General features: G+C 34.7%; 1 protein-coding gene across 4 annotated transcripts; it reads left to right on the top strand.

Moving 5' to 3' along the window:
* The first annotated feature begins 5,691 nt into the window (after positions 1–5,691).
* Positions 5,692–25,678, top strand: LOC107900617 (protein SABRE). Of its 4 annotated transcripts, none has more exons than XM_041094474.1 (23): positions 5,692–6,154; positions 6,604–6,715; positions 7,937–8,215; positions 8,809–9,011; positions 9,232–9,454; positions 10,009–10,176; positions 10,276–10,353; positions 12,191–12,454; positions 13,166–15,283; positions 15,452–17,297; positions 17,530–17,636; positions 17,899–18,255; positions 18,469–18,587; positions 19,281–19,527; positions 20,530–20,754; positions 21,817–21,956; positions 22,331–22,403; positions 23,317–23,418; positions 23,509–23,658; positions 23,804–24,094; positions 24,186–24,353; positions 24,756–25,116; positions 25,245–25,678. In XM_041094474.1, the coding sequence occupies exons 1-23, from the start codon at positions 6,090–6,092 to the stop codon at positions 25,364–25,366; spliced, it is 7,818 nt and encodes a 2,605-aa protein (XP_040950408.1). In that variant the 5' UTR covers positions 5,692–6,089; the 3' UTR covers positions 25,367–25,678. The 4 variants fall into 4 exon arrangements, with proteins under 4 accessions (XP_040950408.1, XP_040950409.1, XP_040950410.1 ...); XM_041094475.1 differs by having other exon boundaries at positions 25,251–25,678; XM_041094476.1 differs by lacking the exons at positions 5,692–6,154; positions 6,604–6,715 and adding an exon at positions 7,315–7,534.
* Positions 25,679–26,146: the final 468 nt, after the last annotated feature.

The following is a 26,146-nucleotide window of genomic DNA, read 5'->3' on the forward strand; positions in this document are numbered from 1 at the left end:
TATCTTCCTTGATTTATCCGTCTTTCAGGTTTTGCCTTCCCTCTGGCAGTTTTAAATTGACTATTGTGATATCTGCCGCGCCAGACTAGTAGATTTTGTTAGCTCTGGTATAAATGTGAAAAACCAACTCAATTGATCTAAACTTGAATTTGACCCGATCTGTATTTGAATTAAAAAACCGAACTTGAAAATAAATTTTATCTTGGAAGTTGTGCCCTAAGTGATTTGAAGTCGAAACAATTCAGTGTGCATTGGGTTCAAGTAATTTTACATTTTACATTAATAAGATGACTCAAGGTTTTTGATAATTTTATCCTAATTTTTAAATATTTTGATTCATTTTATATAATATTAAATTAACGATAATTAGCATATTAAATAGAGTAAGGATAATCGTAGATTGGCGATTCGATTGATTGATGTAGAACAAGATTACGGGCTGGCAGTTGTTACTGATTTTCAGACTTTGATAAGTTGAGAGAATGAACTAATGTTATCTTCGTTTTTACCCGTACTGCTTCAAACTTGAAAATGGTTACTTTTTTTCATGTAAAAGATAATTTTATGAGAGTTTCCGTTCATTTTTAAAATCTTAAAATGGCCTTTAGTTAATCACCTTAAATGACCATGTTCTAATTCAAATGGGCAACCCATTATGATGGATACGAATTTTTATTTATTTATTTATTTATCAAGATTCATACTTTATCCACTTATCGCGGCTTCATTTTAATTCGCTATCAATACAATTATGTTTTAAACTTGTACTTCTATTAAGAATTTTGGTTTTAAAAATTAAAATTAATGTAATCTCCATGAGACACTAAGTCATAGAAGTGATTATATGGACATGCCTGTAATCTTATATATCTTTGTGTATGCTTTCATGAAATGAAGTACTAGGTATTAATTACTAATTCAAATTATTAGTTAATCTCACTCAATTAGACATATTTCGCAATTCAACTAACGTATCGTGTTTTATCAATCTTATAGATCTAGCATGCTCATTAAATATATCCCTAGAAATTGGTTTCATAAACGGATTTGTAATCAATTTTTTGTGTAATTATGTTCTGCGTAAAATTTTACTTGAAAGGAAATGGTCCTTGCGTTACGTGCCTAGAGAGACTAATCAGATAGCAGATGCTTTAGCAAAAATAACTCTATCAAGTGATGAAGTATTGCATATGTTTGAGGAACCCCCGATGAAGATTAAGAGATTTTGAAAGAAACTTTTTCTTCGGATAAATCAATTATGAATATTTCTATGTAATCTTTTGTTTTATTTAAAAAAAAAACTTGATATTTGGTTCTAGAATAACATTTGAAATATTTAGTGAATGCAATCACAAATTCACTATCACTCTTCATGCATATTTTTAATCTCATGATTCGAGAATCTTTCAAGCCAAATAGCCTTTTAGCACTACAATTGAAATTGCCACAAACTCAACTTTCGTTTTGGACAATGCAATATAAGTTTGGTTTTTGTTAGCCTAGGATATTGCACCATTATTTAAGAAGAAGCATCCAAATTCTGGTTTTCTTCCATTCAAATTTGCTCCCCAATCGTCGTTCATATACCTATCAGATTCTTGTCTCATCCTTATTAGCATAATGAATAACCCATGGTGCTTTTGAGATATCTTAGTATTCTTTTAACTGTTTTTTAATGGATTTTAATCTTGAATCGATTCATATCTACTCACTAATCTTACAACACGACAGATATCAAACTTTGCATACATTCTTACATACATGAGCCCTACTACTACATTGGTTTAAGAAACTTTCTCCATTTCAGAATTTCATTAGTTTTGGGACATATTCTTGTGCTTAAGCCTTTGCCTCTTGCAACAGAAGTATTAATTGACTTGCAGTCTTGCATTCTAAATCATTTAAGGATTTTCTTAACTTATAGAGCTATTAGGCTCTTAGAACAATATTAAGTGAGTGTTACTCGCAAAATGTAAGATGTTCTGCCTTTCATTTCAAAATTTAAAGATAGACTTTTTTTTTACCATTACAATATACTCTTTACCATTTCCAGCCAACAATATGTCATCCACATAAATTGATAAAATTACAAATTTGTCATTGTCTCTTTTAATATACATACCGTGATCTTCATCAATTATAATAAAATTATACGAAATGATTGCTTTATGGAATCTAATATATCATTGTCTAAAATTTTGTTTAATACCTACACACTTTTATTATATCTATTTGATGTAATTCCAAATCTCACAATAGGAAAAAAACCTCTGTAAAGTCAATTCCCTTTTGTTGAGTATACGTTACAAATCATTCCGATTATCCTTTTAGATTTTTCGTTAATTTTGAGAACCTATTTGTTTCCAATCACTTTACATCCCTTGGGTAGATCAAATGATACCCAAACGTTTATTTTTATCTCAATAACTCTATTTTTTCCTCCATTGTCTTCATACACTTATCTTTTACATTAGAAGAGAGAGCTTCTGACATATTTTTAGGTTCTTCATCTTGTAGATTAATCATGAAAGTTTTTCCCTTTATGTCAAAATGACATCAAGGGACATTTTAACGATTATTATACCTAAATTGTGGTTCTTGCGAAAGAAATTCAACATCTCTTGTTGAATTTCCACTTTGATGAGATACCATCTTTACATTTTCAAGAATGTGTAACAATGGATTTGAACTAATAAAATCATTAGGATCTTTTATCTCATAGAGAGAAATATCTGTTTTAATCTCACCACTACTAGAAAAATTGATTTCTAGAAATGTGGTGTCTTGAAACTCAGATTCGATGACACGACCACTTTTTTATTCACCTATAAAGACACCTCTTGAATGTTTAGAATATTTTACAATATACTCCTTTTACCTCTTAGACCTAACTTGTCATATTGATGAGTAGGCTAATGTACCTAAGCAACACAATCCCAAGGCCTTAGATTACTATGATTAGATTTCCTACCTGTCCATAATTCATAGGGAGTGGATCCAATAGATTTACAGAGTACTCTATTTAATACATAATTAACTGTCAATAGTGCATCGACTTAAAAGGTGCTAGGAAAATTTCTTCAGCCATCATGGACCTGATCATTTTCTGAAATGTTCTATTTTGTCAGATCACTACACCATTTTATTATAGAATTTTTGGAATGATTAACTACCTATCTCGTCTGTTTTTTTTCATCACATAAGTTGCTAAATTAATAAGACAAATATTCATGTCCTCAGTCAATTTTTAATGCTTTTAACATTTTTATCTTATTGACTTTCCACTAAAATAACATATTTTCAAAAGCAGTCTAATGTTTCGGATTTGTTAGAAATCATATAGGCAAAATTGATGTAAAGTTATCTATAAAAGTGATAGAAATATACTCCACTTCGTGCCCTAACATTCATTAGGCAACAAATATATATATTGTTTCCAACTAGATAATTTGCACATATAATTAGGTTAACTTTTTCGATAGTGCCTAACAATCCCCCTTTAACTAACCTATGCATTCTATGTTGTCCTATAACAATTTAGCATGCCAACGTTTAGAAAATGTAATTATTGAATAACTATAATTATTAATGTTACAGGCCCCGACCCCCCTAAAATGTAAAATTACTATTTAGGCCTTTAAAATTTTTAAAAAATTTAAATTAATAAACTTTGGCCTCCCCTAAAATTATAAAAATTTGATTTAATCCTTTAAAAATTATAAAGACATAGACTATAAAAAATTAAAATTTCATCCGCCATCTTAAAAAATTATTCTGGCTTCGCCCTGTTGCTACATGATGAGTAGTCAATAGCCAATATAATGAAACCATTCAACAAATATCCAAATCCTTAATAAATTTGTTCCAAAAACAAATATTTAAGAATAAATATAAAATTCCATCTTACCTTAGCAGTAAATATCACCTACGACGAGGCAAAAAGAATCATGTAATAAATTTATAAAAAGAAAAATATAAAAAGCAAATACGGCTTTAGTTGAAATGTTTAAGTTGTGACAGTGAAAATTATAATGGTTTGTGTTTAAATATCATGATTCTCATTATAAGTATGCAATTTATTAAAATATAAAAAGATATAAATACACTAAAAATAATATTTGTTCTTTTGTAAAAACGAATTAGTTTTTAGTAATTTCACAACTGAGTTGAGACCCGATTAAGGGTGACACCAACTCAGTCAAATGTTCTATATAGTATATATTATTTAAATAATAAAAAAATAATTTTAATGCAAATAATAAATAACAAAAAATACTTTTTATTTAATGGCATAGCTTTTAATATAAAATTAAGAGGTTAAATTGATAAAAAAAATGGTTTAAAAGTTCAACCTTTAATATTTATAGTATATTTTTAAAAATAAAAATCTATATAAATAAGTTTTTTATAGGTTCAACAGAAAAAAAAAAAACCCTTTTAATATAATTCTGCATCAATTTCATAATTTGATGCTTTCTCACAAACAAAATCCAATCCCCACGGAAGAGTGAATGTCTGATTTGGCTCCAATCCGTTGCTTATTTATTATTTAATGTATATTTAATTATTATTCATAAATTAGTTTTCACATTCAATGCTTTATTTTTAAATCATGATAATTATTATATTAAATATTAATAAAAAAACATAATAGAATTATCTCATAAATGTCATCACTATACTCGAAAGTTCAGGGCATAGGATTTAAAAAAAAAAAATTTTTTCATTAGTATTGAGAGAAAATTTAATTTAGGCATAAATAATCGAATTTGAAATTAAATTAATTTTTTATACTAAATAAAATGAATTTAATTGTTACTTGTTTAATTAGTATTATTGGTAGTGCAACATTTTGGATGATATGTGGATTTGAATGTCTTAAAGGCATAATATCGAGGGTTACAAGTAATTTTAATAATTGTTAAAGTACTTGAAAGGTCTTTGTATTATAAGGATTTGATCAAATTAATTTATCTATTATTAAATGGATCAATTTAGTAAGTCCAAATTGTAATAATGTTAACATTTACTATACAAATGTTTTGACAATTATTGTTTTCAATCGACTTTAATACAAAATAAAAGATTTCATTTTAAGAACTATAAAAACTTTAAAAATATTACCTCTGTTTAACTGTAAATATTAACTCTAATCCAATTTAGCCTTATTTATTTAACAGGGACTAACTTAATTTATTTAACAGTAGAGAAACTAATTTGATCAGGCCCTTATAATAGAGGGAACTTTCAAATACTTTCACCTTTTAATAATTGTATAAAAAATAAGATTAATTTAGTAAAATTCAAATTCAATTCTTAAAACTTAAAATAAGATTTAGCTTAAATCTACTTAGTTCAAAATTCATTTAAAACACCAAGTTCTCACTTTCGAGTCCCACATTGAGTAACTTATATTGGAGCTCTACCATATTTATATTTAGTTGCGGTCTAAAGTGAACTTGATCCGGGATGAGTTGTGTTTAAACTGTGTTTTTTTTAATATTATAAATTGGGGAGGAAATGACAACAACATGATTTGAACTTTTGGGTGCCAACAAAATAAAAAAATGATAGCAACGGGATTCTGCTTTGTAATGGTAACTTCTGTCTGAAGTCATCAGATGTATAAATTTTGTAATTGCGCATTAGGTATTTTTATACTTAAAAATTTTTTTAAAAGAAAAACACCAAGCTTCCCCGTACCCTCAGACCATGGGATCCGAACCCCTGGCAACACTACCAGAAAAAACGGACAGAAAAAGAATAACAGTCAGTCAGTCCATTTGATCACTGAGTACCTCACGGATCGGATCATCTATCATGTCTCGACTCTCCCTTCCGATCGTTGCGCTTCGAAGACTCGGTCTCATTTCCTCAGATAAACTCTTCCATCGCTTTATATTTTTTCGGACACTCATTTTCTTTAGCTTTTCCTTGCCTCCTTTTACTCATTTTTTTTTCAACTTAATGTTATTATGTTCAGAGGCTCTTATTTTTTCCCCTTCGTTGCTCTTCTTTTTTCGAATTGGATAATTTGATCGGATTTTCTACCATTACTTTTACAATTTAAGTTTTCTCGCTGGGAAAAGATGGGAGCCTTGAGGATTCTCTTTGGCCTTTTGCTGATTACCGTTACATCGTGGATAGTGTTCTTGTAAGTACATCCATTTTTTTTCACTTTTCTTGTGTTTAATTTTATATGTGAAAATGTCTATATGATTATTTTTATTTTATTTTATTGCCTGAAATGCTATTTGAACCAGCTTTTCGCTTATGCATTTCGATTTTGTTATCGTCCTTTAGTGTTTGTTGGCGTTGTTTATAATTGTGGTCATAAAAGCTGTTTCGTATGCTGTAAATTTAGTTACTTACAAATTTGTAAAAGGCGCTGTCGATTTATTTCTTCACTTGAGCAAAATAATTCCAATGAGATAATTATGAAATTGCTTATGTATGTATGTATGTATGTATGTATGTATGTATGTATGTATGCATGCATGTAAATTTCTTAATGATGGTTGTATTCTGTTTGAACTTTGAAGTGATGCACCATCTGTGATTGCTAAAATTTATGTTACTTATACATATTATTTGACTTTACAGTTATGCTTTGAAGTTGCTGTTTTGGATTCTAAGCAAGACTGTGGGAATATCTATTGAATTCCAAATTGGAGGATGGAATTGTTTGAAGGATATTGCGGTGAAGTTAAAAAAGGTCTTTCTTGAATTTCATTTGGTTGTTTTGAGCTTCAATATTCTGTTAAAATAGGACTCATAAATGTAAGTTACTTTTAAAGCCTCTGTTTGTCACTAACACCAGAGTCCCTGAATTGTTGAACAATTTCACTTTTTTTCTTTCATTATTCAATTTACTCATTAAGCTATCTTGTCTGAAAGGATGGAAAAGTGAGTTTGAAAGTCAATTCATTGGCATAGTGGGAGAAATGAGAAATAAATTTATATTTTTCTCAAATGTTCTTCAGTCAAGAAAAGTGGTTGCAAAGAGTGAGATAAATGTTATTTCATTTGCTTGGTAGTATGGAGAATCAGAGGGGAAAGTGTAATTAGTTATTGCACGTACATCTCTTTTTTTTTTCATAATTTGATGTTTTACCAAAACTAAGAGGAGGGAAGGGAGGCTAAGTAGATAGAATATAATCTTTTTGGCTGGAATTCGGTTAAAGTTGGAAAGATGGGTAGTTATGAAACATGAAGAAAGCTGGTGTCTCACATATTCTTCCCGACAGAGTACTCCTTTCTTTCCAGTTTCCTCTTGCACCTTTCTATCATGTCACTTCTTTTTGGAGTATTTTGGTTGAAGTGATAATATGGAGTATTTTCACTTAAGGAGTGTCATGGACCTTTGTATTGATCTTTCCTTTCGTGTGGTGTCCTCCGGGTGGAGTTTTTCTCATATATGATGGGCCATCCCACTTGGCATATTACTGCAATGATGAGCTGCTTTGTTTGCTGTCAGCTTATTTGCATTATTTTGTCCTAGATATGGCTTTGCAAGGTTCAACTTCTACCTATGGTAAAATCTTATTGTGTTCTTACATGGAGCACTTGATCACCATGAATCTTTAATTTATATATATATATATAGGTCAAACAAATTCAACTTAAATACGTACTTTACTCTTTCGTGAGCCTTCTGCACCTCCATTCAGAGTTATAAGTGAACATATAAATAATTAAATGATGAATGACAGTAAATAATTAGCTTTTTGCACGGAATAGGAGCTTGTTTTTTAAGCCAATCCTCTGTATTAGAAAAGTTAAAAGTAGCCTTTAAAAAGCATGAAGACTATCTGGATGTTGCTTCAGTACTTCCTAATTTAGTATCATTTCCTGCTTTTCGTTCCAGCTACTATTTTGCAACCTATGTCCCTGTTCATAGTGTTCATCATGTTTTCTTTGCTTGGATAATTTTCAGGGTGCTCTTGAATCCTTAGTGGTCAGTGAAATTAAGCTCACTTTATGTCAGCCCTCGGTTAAACTTGGGAATGGCATTATTTCTAAGAATCTGAAGCTGCAGTTGGTAATAAGTGACCCAGAAATTGTACTGAGGCCTAAAAGTAAAAGCTCTTCAAGTAAAAGCTCAAAGAAAGCTAAATCCAGTAAACCTCGCTCTTCAGGCAAGGGCAAAAAGTTGATGGCTGTAGGTAACATTGCAAGATTTTTGTCAGTTTCTATTACAGATTTGGTTTTGAAGGTAATTAGTCTTTGACCCTTCTCTTTTTCCATAAAGTAATGATTCAGCTTTTATATAATTCATCTGCAGCACATAGCTTTTTAATGCTTTTATGATGTGGTTGTGTCTGTTTGTTTACTGGAATATATGTTAGATAGGGAGCTAGGGAGAGTGTGATGGGAAACAATGTTTAATGTTATAAGTTCTGCAAATTGGTTTTTGATTTCTAACTTTGTTCTGATTGAAATCTATCAATTAAGAGATTCAATAATAACTTTTTGTTGGTCCTTGTAAAGCGATATCACATGTGTGCACTGTTTGGAACCTCAGTTGATGTTGGAGCATGATTTTAGTAGTCAGTAGACATATTTATTAGCTCATTTTCATAAAAAAAAAACTTTTAAGAGTTTGATCTTCTTCAGACACCTATGTCATGCATGCTTTATCATCTAGTTAAGGCTCAACAATCTCTAAATTGCCCGGTTTCACATATATCCAATGCCAACGTATACTTAAATGAGTTTATTTTTTTCCCTTTATTGTTTTTTTAAGTTGTCCTTCTCTATTTGGAAGTTTGTGTACTTTTAAGTTAATTTTATCTTAAAATCATGCAGACACCTAAAGCAGCTATTGAAGTTAAGGGAATCAAACTAGATATATGTAAAGATGGTGGCTCTAAACCCAACTTGTTTGTTATATTACAAATATTACCAATTTCTGTCCAAGCTATTCAGCCGCTCTCTGGTGTTATGGAAAAGCCTTCTGCTCCTTCTTGCTGTGAAGAGTTTTCTTTCTCTTGTGAATTTGGCAATGATGGGTATTTCTTTCCTCTCTGAATTTTTTATAGAGGCCAAATAATTCCAGCTCATTAATCTTTGGCAAAAGTTCCGGTTAGTGATAGTAAAATTTTAGTTATAGCATAAAGCTCTGTTGGGTTTCATTTCTGTCTCGTACACATATTCTCTACTTAAACATGTATTCCTTGCTGTCGCTTTTGCTTTATGTGCTATAATATTCTATATTTAATTTTCTTTCAGGGAAGCTGGTTTAGTTGTCCGAAATGTGGACATTAACTTTGGAGAGATTATTGTAAACCTCAATGAGGAGCTGCTGGCCAAGAATAAGAAGCCGCCAGATGTTTCTTCTCAAACTGATAAAGTTAAAGAGTCAACTGCTGATTCCTTACCCGCTAAAAAACCTGATAAGAAACAAGCTGCTATTTTAGCATTGTCAAAGCATACTTCTATTTTTCCGGAAAAGGTTTGTGCTTTTACTCATCAATAGAGACAGGCTCGTTATATGTTTTCCTGTCTTCTAATGTTGGAAGCCATTTTCTAATTAAAGTTGTTATTGAAGACGGTTCTCCATTATCAGAGTGCAAAAACTTTGATATTGGCGCTTGGTCATAATTGTTTTACTCCATCTATCATGAAATTTGTTATTTTAATGTTCTATTGGTTGAACAATTAAAGATGTAGTTCCAACCAGCTTGGAGTAACTGCTTTGGTTTACTGTTGGTGAGCTTAAGAATAGGCTGCCAGTTTGCGGAGGTAATGAGGAAGCTAAGAATGCAAGAAATTAAATTAGAGTTCTGATGAAAAGTGGCATTATTGAGATTCTATACCCTATGGAAGATGGTAATTGTTGGTCTGTTGGAGCCATATTTTCTTTTGTTGAATAGTGAGAATTGAGAATTAAAATGTGTAGCCCAGAGACAAAGCTCAATTTACTGAAGAAGATAATGCTCAAGTTATTTGACTGCACTGGTGGTAAGTTCGTTTTATTCATTCATTTTTATTTGTTGTCTGAGACAGATTTGCTTCAACTTACCAAAACTAGATGTGAAGTTTGTGCATCGGGAACATGATGTTGTTGTTGAAAATAACATCAAGAGCATTCAGTTGAAAAGCATCAAATCAAGATCAACTGAAGAAGTGGAGAGTACACGCATTGATGTTCAGTTGGAATTCAGTGAGATACATGTATAGCCATTACTATTGATGTTGCAACTCTGTTTTAATTGTAACTATACTCTTGCATCTCTGCCTATTATTGACATTGGTTTTTCCTCTCGATTTCAGCTTCTTAGAGAATCTGGCTCTTCTGTATTGGAGATAATGAAATTTGGTGTTGCCTCTTTTGTCAACATCCCGGTACAGGTAAGTCCTGTGAAATCATGGCAGGTTGGTGTCTTTGTCAAGTTGCTACACTGTCTTTGTTTTACAACAAGGTAAAAATATGTTTGACAACAAATGCTGTTATCAAGTTTCCATTTGTTTTATTTATTTACGTTATGTCTTTTACCAAGTGGTCTCAGATGAGTATGAATTCAGAAACTATCATTTTCAGTTGTCAAATCTGAAAATCTAGGATCTGACATGGCATCGGCATTTTATGTTGTTCATATGTCAGGCATTGTAGCTTGATAGAAAATGAATATTATTCTGTTATGCTCTTTTGGGGGATTTAATTTGGATTACCGGTTGAGTAATTTCTATTTGGATGTCTGGGCCTTGTATATTCCAAAATTTGCTTGCATAACCTGAACCAAATAGAAATTAAAAAAAAAAATCTTCGCATAAACCACACCAATTTAACCTGACTGTCGTCTTTTACAATTGTTAGCATCTGTCTCTTACCTACACCTGTCCATGGGCCGGGCCGGGTCCGGAAATTTTTTTGACCCGCCTCCTAGGTCCGTGCCCGGCCCGAAATATGGGCTTTAAATTTTGCCCAGGCCCAGCCCGAGAAAATATCATAAGCTCGAGCCCGGCCCGGCCCGGTCCATTTTTAATAAACATTAAAAAATTATTTTAAAAATAAAAATATTTTAAAAGTATTTTAAAATTAAAGATTAAAGATTAAAGATTAAAAATTAAAAAATAAAAATAAAAAATATATTTATTATATTCGGGCCGGGCCGGGCAAGTAGTGTCCGAAGCCCGGCCCGTTTTTTAAACGGGTCTCGTTTTTTACCCAAGCCCATATTTCGGGTCTATATTTTTACCCGAATCCTCCCATATTTTGGGCGGACAGTCGGGCCGGGCCGCCATGGACAGGTCTACTCTTACCCACTGGGAAAAGATAAATAAATATTATTTTACCAAGACTCTTCTCCCTAAAGTACCTGTATCAGACATCTGTGTCCTACTCATATATGGACAAGGTATGGGGTTATGATTCTCTATATGTATGGAAAAATTTAGAAATAGTTCAGTGTACTTACGTCAAATGCATTACTGCTCACATTCACCCAAAGTCTGGATAAAATAGCTAAATACGACCCAACTTGACCTGCCTTTAAATGACAATGACTTATAAATCAAATATTGCCCAGGCTGGCAACTTCTTTTAGAAGAAAAAACATTATTAGTTCCCCAGATAGGATCTGGTTTTGATCATTTTGGCCCCGATACAGTCAAGGGAGTCAAATTTCCCACATTGGTGAATGGTTCCCCAACCCAACTGATTAAACTAGCTGGTTTGTGGTTCTTGGAGATCATCTTATCAATTGTAAAAGCAAACTACGTAATATAGTTACATTTAGCAATTCGGACTTCTCTAGTTTCCTTATTCTGTTCATTCCACTGTTAACTTGGATGTCTAAAACGGGGTTGACTGCTTATATTTTGGTCCCTGTTAAATGATGGAGATAGTAGGTTTTCAATCTGATTGAAAAGGAAGTAACTTTATCATGTTTAGTTTTACTTAGCCTATTCTCTATCTTTAGTTTATATATGTGTATATATATAAATCTGATTACTTCCCTGGTTCACAGACAGACTATTCTCATCACCTCGTTTTTGTTTGGGAGTAAAGGAAGCCCTTCTTCCCCTCTCATTTCTATCTAGTTCTCCTACTACCTGTTTATTTCTCTTTTGCTCTGTAGCATTGTATGTTTTAACATGTGGACTTGTTAAACATGGTGCGGGTGCCACATTTTTATTTTTGGGGTTGGTTAAGTGGCTTATTCTTTATAATGCTGTTGCTTTTCAGCCAATCTCACCTGTTAGAGCTGAAGTTGATGTTAAGTTTGGAGGGATTCGGAGCACTGTTATAATGACTAGTTTAAAGAGATTTTTGAAGTTGAAACCCCCTAGTACAGGATCCAAAAAGAAAGCAATGGTTCTTCAAGCGGAAACTTCTACTATTCCGAAGCCACAATCAACTGAGCCCAAAGCGATAATGTGGAAATGTACTGTCTCAGTCCCAGATATTACAATTGTGCTTTATAGTATCAGTGATGTGCCGCTGTATCAAGTAAGCAACATATATCTTTTCTATGTTGGGTATCTGGGAAATGACAGAGCCTTCATCTTACAACTCATGTAGTGCCATATGGCACAGGATTTTATATCTGAGATGCATAATCTGCTAGTTATCTTTATTATTATTATTATTTGCCAGAACATTGTTGGTATTGTAGGATGCATCTGCAGAATAGAGTTCTTTAGTTTCAGTTGATCTTCTTCTTTTTTCTTTTCGCCAGATAATCATGCCAAATATTTAACTTATTTTACTAGAACTTCTGATGCATAATCAAGTGTTTTTTTTTCTTCTAGGTAGTATTGTCAAGTCAATAGTTTTTCTATTAGGCGATGGGAACCATGGCCGCAGTCTATATAATAAAAACGCTGGTTTCACTTTTAAAATCAACAGATTGCTAAAAGTAGAATCCTACTTTAACTGTTTTACAAAACTCCAAATACAAAAAAGTTGCTCGTAGACTTTATCCAACATGCTTGGATGCTTATGATGGTTTTGCTGACGTAAGAGTTATAGATTAGGTTGTAGGATATCTTAGTTCCATCTCTGGTCACACTTATAATTTATTTGCTTTTCTGAGAAACATGATATGTTCGGTCTGTTCCCTTTTTGGTGTTATTCACTTTGTCTGCATCAATTGATTTTTGTTTGCCTTTTGGAAAACATTATGACTGGCACCAATTTTTATTTTGATTTCCAATGCAGTGCTGCTTACAGTCAGCATATGTGCTTGCTAACGACATTTCAAGCACAGGAATCGCAGTACACGCAGAACTTGGCGAGCTGAATTTGCAAGTGGCAGATGAAAATCATGAATGCTTGAAAGAAAACGTTTTCAGTGTTGAATCAAATTCAGGTTCCTTACTGAATATAGCAAAGGTTAGTGTAGATTGGGGTAAAAAGGACATGGAATCATCTGAAGATGGTGGCCCTAGATGTAAATTAGTTCTTTCTGCTGACGTGACTGGAATAGGCCTTTATTTTACATCCAAGCGAGTAGAATCACTTATAGTAACAGCCATTACCTTTCAAGCACTCTTCAAAAAACCATCTTCCGGTAAGAAAACAACACAGAGCAGGGCAGCGCGTTCATCAAAGCCATCAGGGAAGGGTACTCGACTTATAAAATTTAATCTTAAACAGTGTTCAGTTAGTTTTTGTGGCGACACTTACTTGGAAAATACAGTTGTGGCAGATCCCAAGCGAGTAAATTATGGGTCTCAGGGTGGTCGAATTGTTATTAGTGTTTCAGCTGATGGTACACCACGTACTGCAACTGTACTGTCGACAGTTTCAGATGAATGCAAGAAATTAAAGTACTCTCTTTTGCTTGACATCTTTCACTTTAGTTTGTGTGTCAACAAGGATAAACAATCCACACAGGTCGAGCTTGAAAGAATCAGATCTATCTATCAGGACCATCTCGAAGAAGATAAACCAGACAAAAAAGTTGAATTATTTGATATGAAGAATGCAAAATTTGTACAACGCTCTGTTGGCCATAAGGAGATAGCTATTTGCTCTTTGTTCAGTGCTACTGACATCTCCATCACTTGGGAGCCCGACATGTGTCTGTCTTTTGCTGAACTTGGTTTGCAACTGAAAGCACTGGTTCAGAATGAGAAGGCTAAACACAAGGGACCTGGAAATGAACACGCAGATAATATCTCCATCGAAAAAGATGCTGAGCAGAGGAAAGAAGTCATTGGGGTGGAATCGGGTCATGTTGATAAACCAAAGAAAAAAGAATCTGTTTTTGCTCTTGATATAGAGATGCTAAGTATATTTGCCGAAGCTGGAGATGGAGTTGATGCATTTGTGCAGGTTCAGTCAATTTTCTCTGAGAATGCCCGCATAGGGGTACTTCTTGAAGGACTGATGCTTAGTTTCAATGGAGCCCAGTTATTGAGAAGTGGCAGAATGCAAATTTCCCGTATTCCGAATGTTTCCAGCTCATCTGATACAAATGTACCAGTTGTCACTGTGTGGGATTTCGTGATTCAAGCACTTGATGTTTATATTTGCTTGCCTTTCAGGCTGGAGTTGCGTGCCATTGATGATGTTGTTGAAGAGATGATACGAGCTTTGAAGATTGTAATTGCCGCTAAAACTCAGCTAATTCTTCCTCCGAAGAAAGATAACCCGAACCCGAAACCTAAAAAGCCTAGTTCATCAAAATTTGGATGTGCAAAGTTCTTTATACGCAAGCTGACTGGTGAAATTGAGGAAGAACCAATCCAAGGATGGCTTGATGAGCACTATCAGCTAATGAAGAAAGAGGTCATTGAGTTAGGTGCTAGGTTGAAACTTTTTGATGATTATATTTCGGCCAATCAGTGTCCTAAAACTACTGAAACTAATGATTCTTCTTCTGAAAGAAGGGTCCACTATAATGGAACTGAGATTGATATGCAAGATCCTTCAGCAATCCAAAAAATGAAAGACGAGATATATAGACAGTCTTTTCAATCCTATTACTTAGCATGTCAGAAGCTAAAACCAGCGGAAGGCTCTGGTAGCTATAGGGAAGGTTTACAGTCTGGTTTTAAGCCAAGCACCGCAAGAGTTTCTCTTTTTACTATTTCAGGTACAGACCTGGATGTGACCGTGACAATGATTGATGGTGGAAATGATGGGATGATAGAGATTATAAAGCAGCTTGATCCTGTCTGTCGTGAAACTGAAATTCCGTTTTCCCGTCTATATGGGTGTAATCTTCTCCTAAACGCCGGCAGTCTAGGTGTTCAGATAAGAGACTATACGTTTCCTCTTTTCTCTGCTGTTTCTGGTAGATGTGAAGGCCGTCTTGTGATGGCACAACAGGTAAACTCCTAGGTTAGCTCCCTTCCCCTTTTTTCTCTTGTCCCATTCTAAATGGAAAGATAACAATATTTGAAATTCTTCTTTATATGCCATTCCTTTTCTGAAAAAGAGGGAGGGTGGAAGGTTGCTGATCTTACACTGATTGAAATAATTTTATTTGAATTTTAGGCAACAGCTTTTCAGCCCCAAATATCGCATGATGTCTTCATTGGGAGGTGGAGAAAGGTCCGCATGCTTCGTTCAGCGACTGGGACAACTCCACCAATGAAAACATACACAGATTTGGGTTTACGTTTTGAAAGTGCGGAAGTGTCCTTTGGGGTGGGATATGAAACAGTTTTAGCTGATGTCAGCTATGCATTCACTGTGGCACTTCGTAGGGCTAATTTAAGCAAAAAGGGTCCTGGTCTTCCAGTGCAGCCAAAAAAGGAGAAGAGCTTACCGTGGTGGGATGACATGAGAAATTACGTCCATGGAAACAATACTTTAATCATTTCTGAAACTAAATGGTACATTCAAGCATCTAGTGATCCTTATGAAAAGCTTGACAAACTTCAAATTGTTTCTGGTCCTCTGGAGATCCAGCAATCTGATGGCCGTATTTATAGTTGTGTAAGGGATTTTAAAGTTTTCTTGAGCAGTTTGGAGAGTTTGATAGATAGTCGCAGCTTAAAAATTCCTACCATCGTATATGGCCCATTCCTAGAAGTGCCAGTCTTTAGCCTTGAGGTTTTAATGGATTGGGATTGCGAGTCTGGTTATCCCATGAATCACTATCTGTTTGCACTTCCTGTAGAAGGGAAGGTTCGGGAGAAAATGCTTGATCCTTTCAGATCTACTGCTCTTTCTCTCCGATTTGACATTGCTTTTAAAGCCCTGGTTCCCCCATCGGACAAACAAACCCCTTCAGCGTCAGATTCCACTGTTGTGGATGGAACTGTCAATGAGGCTGAGAATGTTTCAATTGCATCACCAACATTTAGTTTCAATGCACATGACCTAGCTTGGTTGGCTAAGTTCGGGAATTTAATGATTTTACCTCCTCACAAAATCCGTTTGTTTGCTCGGTTTCCTCGTTTTGGAGTTCCACGAATTCCTAGATCAGGAAACTTGCCATTAGATAGGGTGATGACAGAAACAATGTTCCGTTTAGATTCTACGCCTACTTGCATAAAGTATAAGACCTTTTCTGATGATGATCCAGCAAAAGGACTGACATTTAGTACAACAAAGTTTAAAGTTGAAGTCTGTTCCAGCAGGGGTAAGCAAAAATTTACTTTTGATTGCCAGCGTGATCCTCTTGATCTTGTTTACCTGGGGGTTGACCTTCATTTGCTGAAGGGTTTCTTAGACAAAGAAGATTGCACTAGTGTCACAAAAGTAGTTCAAACTTCTCAGTCTGCATCCATGGAGCAAGTTCCTACTGAAAAAAGTAATTCTACGAGTGGTTGCACAGAGAAGCATCCTGATGAAGGATTTTTTTTGTCAGCTGACTATTTTACAATAAGAAAGCAGTCCCCAAAGGCTGATCCTGAAAGCTTATTGGCGTGGCAAGAGGCTGGGAAGAAACATCATGGAGTGACATATGTCAGATCTAAATCTGAAAAAGCGAGAGAGAGTGACGAGCATGAACAGTCAGATCCTAGTGATGACGATGGATACTGTGTGCTTATAGCTGACAATTGTCAGCGTATTTTTCTTTACAGCCTTAAAATTCTGATGAACGTAGAGAATCGAGATGCTGTGAGGTCTTTTGGTGCTGCATTAGGCAAAGCACTTGTACCTCGAAAGCCTTGTGCTTCTCGGCAGTATAGACAGAGGAAGTTACTCGAGGAGAAACAGAGACTTGCTGAACAGAAACTTGCTGAACCTGAAATGCCTCAAGAGGATGCTCTGAAGTCACCTTCAACAAACAATGCTGTGCCTTCCCCTTCTCAAAATACGGAGACATCGGGATCAGATTCATCTCTACCGCAAGCAGCTGGAATGGAAAATTCATCTACTGCTGCAGTTGGTATGTCTCATGCTTACATAGAAATTTTGGTTTTGACACATTAAGATTGAGATGCATATATTCCCTGTAATGCTAGTGCGGTTATTTATTTCTGAATTCATTGGTCAATTGCCATGGATGTCATATGCATCAAAGGCCTTTTGTTTTTTATGGTTATCCTCATTTGGCTAAATTACATAAACTTGATTATTTTACTTCCAAAGGTTACGGCAACTTGTATGTTTTATTGTAGAACAAGCAAAAACTGAAAAGGTTGATGGTTCTGAAGAGGAGGGGACTCGTCATTTTATGGTGAATATTATCGAGCCTCAATTCAATCTTCACTCTGAAGACGCTAATGTGAGTTATGACATTTTTGCATCTTATAAGCTTATTCATTCTTTATGATGCATATCATAAAGAATAACTTTTTATTGTAAGTTTCCAGAGCATTTCATATTCTTATGAAATCTTTGCACTAGCTATATGTTAGGGAGGTCTTACAGTACATTCTGATCTGTATGATACAGGTGTATAATGTTTCTCTTCTTAATGATTTGTTGATAGTTATCATCTTGTGCTAACCATGTTTTTGATAATATTACTTCTTCATGCCTATCAGGGGAGATTTCTTCTCGCTGCTGCTACCGGTCGTGTTTTAGCCCGATCTTTTCATTCAGTTCTTCGTGTCGGCTCTGAGGTGATTGAGAAAGCACTTGGTACTGGAAATGTTCGGATTCCTGAAGGTGGGCATGACATGACTTTGAAACGGATGGAGTTTTCTGTGATGCTGGAGCATGTGCAGGCTCATGTTGCACCAACTGATGTGGATCTTGGTGCTGGAGTACAATGGCTTCCAAAAATCCGTAGAAGTTCTCCAAAGGTCAAGCGTACTGGTGCTCTACTTGAAAGAGTGTTTACGCCTTGTGATATGTACTTCAGATTCACAAGGCATAAAAGTGGAACCCCAGAATTGAAGGTAATGTGATGCTTACAAGGTAGCTATTTTTGCAAAGATGTCTGTGTAAGTATATTGGCACATAATTGATTATAAGTAAAGAAGGGATATATTGTAATAATAATAGTATTAAAACTAAATCTTTTGAGAAGAAAAGACGGTGTTTGTTTTTTTGAGTACTAGATTTCTCCTATATTGAACTTGCATGTGTTTGTTATTTTAACTGTGTTGCAGGTGAAGCCGTTAAAGGATCTCAGCTTTAACTCTCAGAGCATAACAGCTTCTATGACATCTCGTCAATTTCAGGTTATGCTGGATGTATTAACCAACCTTCTCTTTGCTCGGGCTCCCAAGTAAGTACATGCCCCAGTTGTTTGCCTTTTGTTTCTTTTAACTTTTTTACAATGCCTCTCTTATGAAATTGTAGTATGTGCTGTTAGTCATTGCAAGAGTTTCTGCATTTTCATGTACTATGTCGTGGTTGGAATTTGATTCATCTGTTGGCAAAATGCTGGACTAAAAAGAAATCTTTGTTCTCCATTTTTATTCCTTTGAAACAAGATCTGCAAATGTATATTATTTTAATAGTGTTTCTAAGTAGACTTCATTTTTCTTCCACCTTTAAAAGTGGGGCCTACCTCCTTTCCTGCTTGTGTTTAAAAGATAGATTAAATATTTGTTTTGGGTTATTTTAATCAATGGTAGACCAGCTATGTTAGACTACAAGGATGATCAGGAGCTGGGTTTTCTTAACCTTACCAGGCCTCCTTTTAAATTAGCTTAAAAACAATAAACATATTTTGTGTTTAATATTGCTAATAATATATCAATCAAAGTCTCTTTACACTTGTTAGCTAGTATTCTTAAAGAGAATCTTTTTGAAATGTAACCTATTCTTCAACATTCCTCATATTTGTTATTTGAATGCAATCATCTCTTTTGTTAATAACTTAAAGCAGTTGCATAATCTCAGCAACGGAAGAATTTTTTGGTATTTAATATAGTTCTATTCTTTCAAATTAATTAAAGTAACATGTTTAATTCAGGCCTCAAAAAAGTTGGTTCTCTTGTCCTGGAGAAGATGATGAAGATGAAGAGGAGGCGGCAGATGCAGTGGTTCCCGATGGTGTTGAAGAGGTAGAACTTGACAAAATCACTCTTGAGCAGAAAGAATGGGAGCTTAGGTTGCTACTCAGTGACATTAAGAAGATATCTATTCATTGTGATACTTCAGGAGACAATCCAGAAAAAGAAGGTGATTGGTGGATGGTAAATGGTGGGAAATCAATTCTGGTAAGAAAGTGGACCTTGTTAACAGTCTCTAAATGTCAAGTTTCCATGTTTGCAGAGTTATGCTCTCTCTCAATGTTCTTAAATTTAGAAGGTTAATATTGATGTGGAGCCTATATTATGAGCCAACTCATATTAGAAAAGTGGAGAGCTGAACTTTCCTGTGTTTCACTTTATCAACTCCAATTTAATGTGATGTGAAAGAGCTTGAAACACTGATAGGTCAAATAATTTAGCATGCCTGCTTGATTCCCAACTTCAGCTTTTCTGGGAAATCTCTCATGATCTTTGTTCCTGGAAATATATTTCCTATGACTCCCTTAAATTTCTTTCCGCAGAGAATGCCCTTATTGGTGAAGGTAATTAATAGTGATGTGAAGTTTAACTAAGATGCATCCTATCTTACTGGTTAGGACTGAATTTTCGTCTTGGCATCCTGCCTGAACCAATTTCTAAGGTTTTGTCCTCAGCTGGTATACCCATCAAATTATGAGTATCTGTTATGTTGGATAATTTCCTTGAAATGAGGGTCAATCCCTTATCCTTTGTTGGACTATTATTTTCCAGCATAACTTTTTGAATGTGGAAAGATACTCCACCGTCCACCTACAAGTATAGAATCGTGAAATCTAGAAAAGGTGATATTGACTTCAAATCTGGCATTTATTTAAAAAGCACTTTGGAGTTTAAAAGGATGTTTGTTGAGTTGCAGAGGCTAACTATGGGGATAAGACTGGACCTTGATAAGGCATTTTGAAGTTGCTACAATTGCTGTTGGCTTTCTTTTTAGTTTTTTTTTTTTTACTGTATCTCCTGTTATATGCACCTTTTATTGCAACATTATTAATGGGATCAATAGTCTGGGCAGGGATTTTGTGTTCTTCGTATTGGTCTACTAAGATTCCACATACCTATTTGTTTATTGGTCTTCTAAGATTCAATGTGGATTGATCGTTATTCTTTAGTACACAATAGATTTCAAGCAATAGAACTTGATTTGTGTAGGTGCAAGGGCTGAAGAAAGAACTTATTAATGCAAAAAAATTTAGGAAGGAAGCATCAGCAGCCTTACGGGTTACAATGCAGAAAGCAGCTCAGCAACGGCTAATGGAGAAAGAAAAGAACAAAAGCCCATCCTGTGCCATGCGAGTTTCTGTGCAAATTACCAAAGTTGTGTGGAGCATGCTTATGGATGGTAAATCATTTGCTGAGGTAGAGATAAATGACATGGTGAGTTCCTTTGCTTTATGCTTATGCTATTGAAGTATCAAATGATATCTTTCTTGATCTTTTCTTGGAGGTTGTGTCTTCAAATAGATGAGTCGTCCTGAACTAACAGTGATTAAGGTCAGTCTGTGTAGTCAAGCCATGTGCTTAGGCTCAAACGGATGGAGCAAACCTCCTCTCTCGCAAATGTAACAAATAAGAATTAGAAATCAGCTCCTTACTCCCGTCCATGCCTCCCTTCAATCAATAAATAAATATCAATTCTAACAAAAACAATTATCAGGTTGATTAATCCATAAATTATATTTTATTCCAATTTTTTCCATATATGTTTATATATATCATCAATATTCCAGGAACTAATATACTGGTTATTTTCTTGAATCAACAAAACAGGTCGTTGAGAAACTCGTTAACAATATTAAGCAATCCAAGAAAGAATTGATAAAAATATACATATATTATAGTCCATTTTAAATGATCTATGGCACTTGCTTCTTAATTCCTAGGTGGAGATCTCTTAAGGCAAAAAAGGCAGTATTCGATCTTATTTGTGAGCCTTAATTTTATTTGATAGGTGAGATAATACATGTATTTTTTAAAGGATAAGTAAGGATGAAAATATCCATTTATATCTTGTTGAAGGTGATATGAAGGAAACTTAGAGCTCGGGTTTAATGACTTTTATTTAGGTCTGATAGTACCTATATTTGGAATACATTAGAAAATGATTGGACTAAGCTTCTTAACTTGTACTAACAAAGTTATACATTTGGATTTCATTTAAAATATAAATATATATGTATTTGATTGATTTCTCATTTTAGAAATTAGCACCTTCCTCTTCATTGGTATGTGCTAGTCACGTACATAGAACCTTAGCCTAGATTGAGACCGGTATTGTGTTTTCCTTTCGATTGCTCTGTTTTAATTTGACGTTTGGTTTCTTTGTTGTTATTTATTGAATTATGGTTTAATTGAGGTCTAAATTCCATACGGAATTGCTATTAAATAATGTTTGCTTTTGAAGATGGCATCTTACGGTTTTGTCTCCTGTTCATGCAGATTTATGATTTTGATCGTGATTACAGAGATGTTGGTGTGGCTCTATTTACAACTAAGTCTATTATTATAAGAAACTGTCTGGCTAATGCAAAGTCTGATACACTTTTATCAGCCTGGAATCCTCCTCCAGAATGGGGAAAGTACATACATTTTCCTTGATTATGTTGCTGTGGTTATGCCTTTGTGTTTTCCTGATTATAATTTGTGACTACTTTTAGAATATTTAATTTTTCCCCTTTCAAGGTTTATAGTCATTTTGACTACACGCCTCATCTAAAACCTCTGAATTCCTATGCTTTAATGCCCAATTTGGCGCTTCAATGCCAAAAGGACCTACTCCTATATTTACTCCTATCTTATGGTCCTCTGCATTTGCCATTTATGCTATCTGAAACTTGTTTATGTACATGATCATTTTCCTCTTGAAATATCCGTGTGAAGATTTTGGATTAGATACCTAAGCTTGTTGTAAAAATTCTTTAGAAAATCATGATATCAACTTCCCTTTTCGCAGAAATGTCCTGCTCCGTGTTGATGCAAAGCAGGGAACTCCAAAGGATGGAAACTCTGTTCTGGAGCTTTTACAGGTAATTTTTTTTCCCTTTTCCTTTTGCAGTCATTGTTTATATGTGTGAGCATTGTATATTTCGAACAACTTCAATACAGAACATCTGAAACCATTATTAGCTTTAATATGTCGCTCGGTCCTGCATGATTTCACTGATTGTAGGTTGATTTAACCAATTATCTGGTTCATATGTTTGTTCTAAGCTGGATCCACTTCCTCATTTGAAAATCTTGATTACATTGTTTATGTGCATCTGGATGTCTTTATACCATAGATACACGTAGAATATCCATGGAGAAGATATGATAACTCTTGTACTATACACAAATACGTATAATCTCACACATTGTCAATCTTCTCTATATTTTCCCTTTGAGCTTGTCTTGCAGAATAGATGAAGGATAATTGTACTAAAAAGTGAGTTAAAAGGTTGTCTTAGCTTTGTGATTATGATCAAAATAAGTGCATGCAGGAAATAAGATGACATCTGGAATTGATACCATCAAATTGAGCATGGTGAAATAAGATTGTAAAGAGGAAACAAGAAGCAAGGTCGACAGAGAAGAAAGGCGGATTTTGATGATCTTGCTTTTGCCTTGATTCCTTAAAACCGACTTTGAGAGCGTTTAATGATTAGGGTCTTGTATATAGTAGTCGGTTGCAGCAGATGCACTAGTTTAATGGCATCATGGTTTTAGGAGTGGCCATGTTGATTGTGGAGGGGCTTTTCTGATTCATATGGTTAACTCCGTAGTGCTTAGCGTACAGTTGAGGAGATTACTTTTTTGTTCGTCACATGCAGACTTGCAAGTGATTTATATTATAATTAAGCAACTTTTGTCGTATTTGTGTATTAGATCTTAGAAGCATTTGTGACTTTGATGAACTACTGTTAAGAACAGTTGAGACAAGCTATTTCTTTTGTGCTGTAGGTAGATATATATCCGCTTAAGATTCATTTGACTGAGGCAATGTACAGAATGGTGTGGGGATATCTCTTCCCGTCAGAAGACCAAGATTCGCAAAAACGAAAGGTTAGTTTTGGGATTTGGATCTTTGAATGTGTAATCAAATTTTTAGTGCAACTGGTGATTGTCTTTATGCTTGGAACTTGGGAGATGCAGGAAGTTTGGAAGGTCTCGACAGTAGCTGGTGCAAGACGGGCAAAGAAGGGTTCCATTGATGCTTCATCGGGCAGCCAAGCATCAAAGGAGTCTGAGGCATCTTCCAAATCGAATGTGTCCATTACCGATCAGTCAACAGATTCCCCCCGAGTGAGCATCGTTTTATTTCCCTAACTTGTATTATCGTGTAAACTTATTAATTTGTTTAAAGCCACTAGGTTCCCATAGAGGCTTTGGATCTTTATATTTTTACCGCTGAAATTTACATAAGCTCTTTTTTGGAACCCACTTGCAGACATCAAAGTTGCCAGACGTAAAACCTGGCACTGGGTTGAGGAGAACATCTTCTTTTGACAGAACATGGGAAGATACTGTTGCAGAATCCATAGCTAACGAACTTGTCATGCAAGCTCAACTACTTGATGATCAAGATGAATCCTCGAAAAATAAAACAAAAGACGCGAAATCTGCTAAATCTGGTCGACCAGCTCAAGAAGAGAAGAAGGTTGTTGGAAAACCCATTGAAGAGAAAAAAACTACTAGGCCTCCGAAACTGATTGAATTTCGCAATATCAAGATAAGTCAGGTTGGTTCAGATAATTTTAATTGGTTATCTCATGTTTTATATTGCTATTACTTGGTTTCAATTGTCATAGATTTCTATGGTTCTGCATTAGGTTGAGCTGTGTCTTACGTACGAAGGGTCCAGATTTGCTGTAAGTGACGTCAAGTTGCTGATGGATACATTTCACCGTGTCGAGTTCACCGGAAGTTGGAGGAGACTGTTCTCTCGAGTTAAGAAGCATGTTATATGGGGGGTCCTAAAATCTTTTACTGGAATGCAGGTAAGGAATCTTATTGGTACTCTGGTAAACCTACCTTCAAATCTCCTTACTTTGAATCTTCTCTTACTTTTAAACTTACCTGTCTCAGTTCCCTCTATTTGTTGGATTACGACTGGGAGATTCTAATGCTTCATTTCATAATGAACCATGATAATAACTGTTCCAGTTCTTTATTTTTCTTAAAGTATCCTTTTCCTACATATATTAGACATGGTACGGGATATGCCCTCCAAATATATGAAAAATTTGAGCTCACCCATATCGAACACATTCCATGTCTAAGACTCACATTGAACCCGAGAGGGCAACGTAGGAGCTCAATTTATTTGTTATAACCTATATACAGTAAAGTTTGGAGTGCAAAACTGCTGACTTTCCTTTTAATTATTTGACTTTTGGTAGGGTAAGAAATTCAAAGACAAGTTACACAGTCAACAGCCAAGTATAACTAATATTCCTGATGGTGAACTCCATCTTAGTGACAATGATCAGGCTTCTCAATCTGATCAGAAATCGACGACCTTTCTTAAGCGTTCAACTGATGGAGCCGGTGATGGGTTTGTTACTTCCGTTAGGGGTCTCTTCAACAATCAACGGCGCAAAGCCAAACAATTTGTGCTACGAACTATGAGAGGTGAAGCAGAGGCCGATCGCCCGGGAGAGTGGAGCGAAGGTGAAGCCGAGATCTCTCCATTCGCTCGGCAGCTGACCATAACCAAAGCTAAGAAACTTATTAGGCGGCATACAAAGAAGTTTGAGAAAGGTATCCATTTGTTTCGTTCAGCTCATTCTTAATTTCATTTAAACACTGAATTCTTGAGTGCTTTCCATACCAGGCATTGAAGGGATGAAGTTTAGACTGACTTTGTACTGGTTCTTGTTCTGGTTCAGGTTCAGGTTCGGGTGATCAAGATGCATCTCCAATGAATACTACTGATCCAGCTGCTTATGAATCCGACTCTTCTAGCGGATCTGAACTCATTGAGGAACTTAGTAGGGTTCAGAAGAAATAGATCCATCTCTCATCTAACAGAATTGAATTGCTTGAAGACTTTGAGTAGGAGCAAACGCTACATACACGATCCGATACTATGCCTAATCTTGAAAACACTCATGACCGTAACTGCAACCTTAAATTGCTGAACGTATGCCTCTGCATTGGCTATGGGATGATATACCCTTTTGCTTTTTTCCTAGTTCTACTGATTGTTGTTTGAATGTCTTCTTCTGTTGTTTGAAGTGCTTCAGGCAATTCAAATCTGAAAATTTTGTAGCTTGAATTAAATAATTTATTTTGCAATAAAAAATAAATGTCAAAGTCCCTACCCTTTTTCTTTGGGGTAAAGCTTTTATCGTTGAACTTCTTTCTTACTAAAAATTGGCTCGCGAATCTTTTTCTTTTCGTTTTCGTTTTCGTTTTCTAATTCATTCACATATACTGTATAAAAACTACACAAGCAAGATTACTACAAAAGACGTTTGTACTTATAATAGGTATTTCTAAGTTCAAATATAATTTGATGCGGAGTACTTGTTGCACAAGCCAACCAAAGAAAAAGCTATCAAATTGTATCTTACAAACAAGTAAAAATGTCCTATCCAACTTCATTTTGGAATCAGATTATTTTAAGCTTAGGCCATTTTAAATTTAGATCATTCATATTTTTTTTTTTGAAAATGGTGTCAATTTACATTTCAAGTTCAAGTAAATTTAGATTTGGATTATTTCGGATTGTGGGTCATTTTATATTCAAATAAATTTAGGTTTGGATTGTTTCAGATTATGGATCATT

Source organism: Gossypium hirsutum, chromosome D05 (assembly GCF_007990345.1).
Source record: "Gossypium hirsutum isolate 1008001.06 chromosome D05, Gossypium_hirsutum_v2.1, whole genome shotgun sequence".
NCBI lineage: Eukaryota > Viridiplantae > Streptophyta > Magnoliopsida > Malvales > Malvaceae > Gossypium > Gossypium hirsutum.